Below are 5,000 nucleotides of genomic sequence, written 5' to 3' on the forward strand. Positions count from 1 at the left end.
TGTATCACATCTCAAGACTAACAAGGAGGATGTTCGTGGCTTTCCCTGTGATTGTCATGTCTTCAGCATTTTTTAATCCTAGTTTTGCCTTCAGTTCCCATTTTGACACAGGTAAGTGTCCTCCCGATGAAATTGACATTGATTGATTGACACCACTGTGATGCAGATGCTATCTAAATGACTTTACTGACTGACTATCAAATACACACTTTATCTTCGGCATTTATTTGTGCTGATTATTTTATTTAATGAAGTTATTTTATTTGTAATGATGATTCTTCAATGAACCTGGCTTTGGGGACAGGTGTTGTTTAGGCTGCTGACAACAGGGCATCATTGTGTGTCACTGTTTATTACTGTAGTCCTGCTTCCCTCTTTCATTCATCATCATTATCATCATTACCATCATCATCATCATCATCATCATCATCATCATCATCATCATAATCATCGGCATCATTATCATAATTATTATTACCATCATCATTATAATGTTCTTATTTGCTCTTAAGCCATTGTAGACTACAGTTGGTTGGCCTGCATGTTTATGTTTGAAAGCTTGACACATACAGTAGTCTTATCAGTGGGGCTGCCTTTTCCCCTCTTGTATTCAGACCCACTGCAACATTCCTGCTTCCCTTTAGAGTCTCTTTGGTAACCAGAGGGGAGGATGGTCTTATAGTGCTGTGATCCTGTGACATGTCATCTTAACATGAGTAAAGCTGAGGGAGTTGAAATGTGTGTGGTGTCGCAGCACCAACGCCACTGCCTGCCTCAGCCTGTGTTTTTCTCATGGCAGAACTGTGCTGTATCACTTGATGGGATGGGGAGCAGGGAGGGGAAGGGGGGAGGGGGTTATGCCTTTTCTGGGTCCGCAGTGAAGAGGGAGAGGGACCTCTTTGCTAGCCCAGCATGTACACTGCTGCTGTGCTTGTATGCTCCTGCTCCTGTTGGTGTTTGGTCAGAGCAAGCTTCTCCCATGGATCTATGTCGCGATCACTCTGGCAAAAAAATATTGGTACCTGTCTGCAGTATTGACTGAGACTCAGAGAGCAGGGCAACTGGACTCAGGGCCGAGCCAGCATGGCGGGGAGCAGTGCCCAGGTGCTACTGCAGTGCTGCTGGACCATGGTGGGGGAGAATGAGTGAGTGAGTGAGTGAGGGAGTGAGGGAGGGTGGCGGGGGTGGGGGGGCTGTGCGGAGTTGAATTAGAGCAGAATAAATAAGTGGGTGCTAAACAGGTTTGAGAGGGTCCCTGTGCTAGGCTGTGCGTGTGCTGAGCATACAGATGACATAACCAGGAGCTTTGCAAACATAGTACCTGTGGTGTAAAGGACAGATCTCTCTTCTCTCTCTCTCTCTCTCTTCCCGAACCCCTGTCCTCTATCTCTTTGTCCCTTTCTGTTTCCCTCTCTGTATCCCGCTCTCTAATCTCTCCCCTCCATATCGCTCTGTCTATCTCTCTATCACTCTGCCTCGCTAACCTTCCCTCCGGCGAGGGTTAGTAGGAGCAGTGGGTTTGGGTTGTTCAGAGAGTCACTCTGTATGCAGAGCAGAGGAGTGCTCCATGCTGGCCAGTGACCGGCTGAGAGTCTGGCCCCAGCCTAGACTAGTGCACGATTATGTAAACCCCACCATAGTCATTTGATTGTGTCATTTGAGGTGAGGAAACACTCCTCATCACGCCAGGGAAATTATGGGTGAAAAAAGCCTGCTTTCACTGTGGCTCTTCTGGGTTTCACCCCTAATCTAATTGACGGGTGGCATTTTCTTTGCAGTGGAGAGTGCAGGTTTTCAGAAAACCCTCTCAGGAATGTGGACCAAAACATCCTGTTGTTTTTTTTTCTTCTCTCCTCTGTCAGTGGATTCTAGAATGTTCCACAGCTCCAGAGCTCCAGAGGGGAGTCAAGACACACTGCTCTGTGATGAGAGACCGACCGTATGACCTGGTGTTTGGGAGAGGAGGACAAACTGTACATCTACAGAGTCTAAGATATAGAGCTGCAGCAGTATTATCCTGCAGGCCAGGCAGTGTGTGCTTGCGTCTTGGTTCTTGGCAGTAGGCTCCTTCCCTTGTCACAGTGATATACATAGCTCATAACACCAGCCAGTTGCTAGCAATCCGTTACCCCGACCGGCCGAGTAATGGGATGGAGAATCAATGTTGCCTAGGCGATGTGGGTAGTGGGGGGGGGTACGACCGGGTACACCGATCAATCTCATGGCCAGACCCTTCCACTCCAGAAGAAGGAAGAAGAGCAAGGACGAGGCAAAGTCAGAGGGCCCCACAGTGGGACGCGGAGGGGGGGGTGTTGGTGGGGTTCGGGGGGGCGGCACAGTGACGCCATAGTCTACTGAGATTGACTTCTCACTGCTCCAGTATGTCTTTGGAGGTGTCTTGTGATTATTGTTGATGCCTTGAAGGGTCTATGAACAGCAATGGTAGGTCTAGGGCAAGTATGTCCTGGGGATGAGGTGATGATTGAGATCGTTCAGGTTTACAGTCATCGCTGGCTGCTGGCCAGCACATAGAGGTTACCGATCCCTCCTTATTTCCTAACAGCGCTGTCTATATCTGCTTGCTATGCTGTGGAGGTCACACAGAGCAAAGCCAATGAGTGACAGGCCTTCCGTCCAATAGGACACCTGCAATGGTCCAATTGGACCCATGAGGTTCCAGTAGGCGGGTCTTAGATATGATTCCTAACAGCAGTGTCACCAACACTGACAGCAGTGTGGAGGAGGGTGTGCATTCCATCAGGGGGGAAGGGTTAGGTGTTGTGGTTTGTACCGAGGGGGGGGGGGGTATTAAATCAAGCTGTATATGGCTTTTATATGACATGTTTGGTTGGACATGTTTTATATGGCTCGCCTCTCATGCATGGGTGAAGAAGGGTGATTACGGTGTTGTTTGTGTCCAGGCTTAAGGGCTTGAGGTTCCCAAGTGAGGTGATTATTTGGGCATTCAGAACAGTCCTAAATGAGCCACTGTGTGGGAGCAGCTGCAGGATTTTGTAAGGCGATCAACTTCTCCAGAATTGATTTAATTGAGTCGTCACTTACAAGCGAGTTCGTTTAATCTCAACGAGACGTCCTTGATATAACTTCTTAAGATAAAATGATCCAATCAAATATTAGGCACCACTACTGAACTGTTCATTAAGAGAATATTTATTCAAGCACATCAGCAAGCAATAATAGTTCATTTCCATGGAAAAGTGGTCCCATCTAGTTTCACCTCCGCAGGCCAGTATCAGCTAGCCGTCAATAGGTTAACTGCAGAAGCTCCACCAGACAAGAACCCTGTTTCATCTTGGTACATAATCTTTATACCTTTGACATTTATGGGGGATGGGTTGTCCCTCCTCCTCTTATTTGATCATTTCTAACTGTAAACATTAATACCAGACAGTCATGTGGTGAAGGTCACAATGTGATAAGCAAGTGTTCTGTGGTTTTGCTACAAAGTTTCACTTCTGGTTGTTGTCCCTCTGTGTCCCTCTGCGGTCACACCCCCTGTCTGGGGCTCGTTAATCACATATGCACACACAGCTATGTATTTAAGAAACAGGTAAGCATATGCACACAGTTATGTTTTTAGGATGTACAGACATTTTTATACAGTTACCTTGGGTATACTCTATGTGCGTTCTAAAGCACTGATTGGCCAGTTATTTGATAATCAAACCCATTCCCTGGGGTCATGACTAGGTCAGTAGGCTATGTTCTTTATCAGAATAGCTTGTGAAATCATAACTATTGGCGATGTGGTCAGGCGCATGTGTTCCTGTTCACGTTGTGTGCTGTCTCCTGTCACACAACAGGCCCGAAATTCAGTTCCTGTTTCTGAGTCCCATGACTTGGGATTCGATTAAGAAGTTAAAATACAGTATAGAAGAATGGACTTATCATTAATCATCAGTTATGAAAGTATAAAATCAGTACAGGAAAATAGAACATCATAACAGCAGGTGTAAAATGGTTGTTAGCACATAGGTAAAAATAAGTAATTTACAGGCGGTTTGAATCATAAAACTTTCTTTTAGTCAGGCGCTTTTCTTCATGTCGCTCAAAAACAGAAACTCTCTTTTGGCTTATTGCGAGACCTTCCTATTGTTCTCAACTGACCTCAGTCACATATTATTTAAATGAGCACATAGTACATGATTTATCACTTCTAGTTATTTTAATACAAATTCCCAACAACTTGCAGGTCAAAAGAAATAAGGACTTTTCCCATTGTTGTTTGGTAACTATGAGGCACACACATACCATCTCATGCCGTATGACTGCATTTCTACTGATCTAGGATGCACTTTGACTGTAGTCTAGTATACGTTGATATACTGTAGATCTCTCTGTGAAAGAGGATGAGAATGAGAGCTTGTGAAGACAGCAGAGCGTTTTCCCTGTGTGTAGGAATTAGGGGTGGGCATCGACGATCGATAATTGATCGATAATTGATCGATAAGGATCTTGGTCGATCACAAAATAAAACATTTGGTCGATCACAAAAAAAAAAAATTTTTTTTTTTTTTTGTGATCGACCAAATGTTTTATTTTGTGATCGACCAAGATCCTTATCGATCAATTATCGATCGTCGATGCCCACCCCTAGCTAGGAATAGAGGGTTGATAATAACACATGATCTTTCGCAGTGGTGGATCTATGAGCCGATGACCAGCCCAGTTTGACCAATGGGATGTCTGAACATGTTTTTGGACAAAGTGAGACACACACCAAACATGACTGGTTCTGCATCACTGGAACTCACTGGAATAAGATATGATTCATTTGTTCTCATGTATTATCCAATGTTTATGAACAAGCTGATGTTAGAGTGTGCCCCATGTCATTGACTGTCATAGATCAATGCTAATTGTAATCCCAATGGGGCTAAACTGTTTTGCTCTTAATCCTGAAGCACATAATACACTCTATACAGTGAGTTGCAAGGATCGTTGGAACCACACAATCTCTTTCTTTCTCACACTTGCGC

General features: G+C 44.9%; 1 protein-coding gene across 1 annotated transcript in view; it reads left to right on the plus strand.

The window, feature by feature from the left end:
- Positions 1–53: 53 nt before the first annotated feature.
- LOC308150440 (serine/threonine-protein kinase LMTK1-like) overlaps positions 54–5,000 on the plus strand; it is a gene marked incomplete at its 3' end in the record, with an annotated part of 33,258 nt that continues 28,311 nt past the window's right edge. The window contains exon 1 of the mRNA XM_080523269.1: positions 54–111. Within this exon, the coding sequence (XP_080379395.1) occupies positions 57–111 (55 nt within the window). The 5' untranslated portion in view covers positions 54–56. The remainder of the gene's footprint in view (positions 112–5,000) is intronic.

This window comes from Nansenia antarctica (assembly GCF_963989245.1).
Source record: "Nansenia antarctica genome assembly, chromosome: 2".
Taxonomy (NCBI): Eukaryota; Metazoa; Chordata; class Actinopteri; order Argentiniformes; family Microstomatidae; genus Nansenia; species Nansenia antarctica.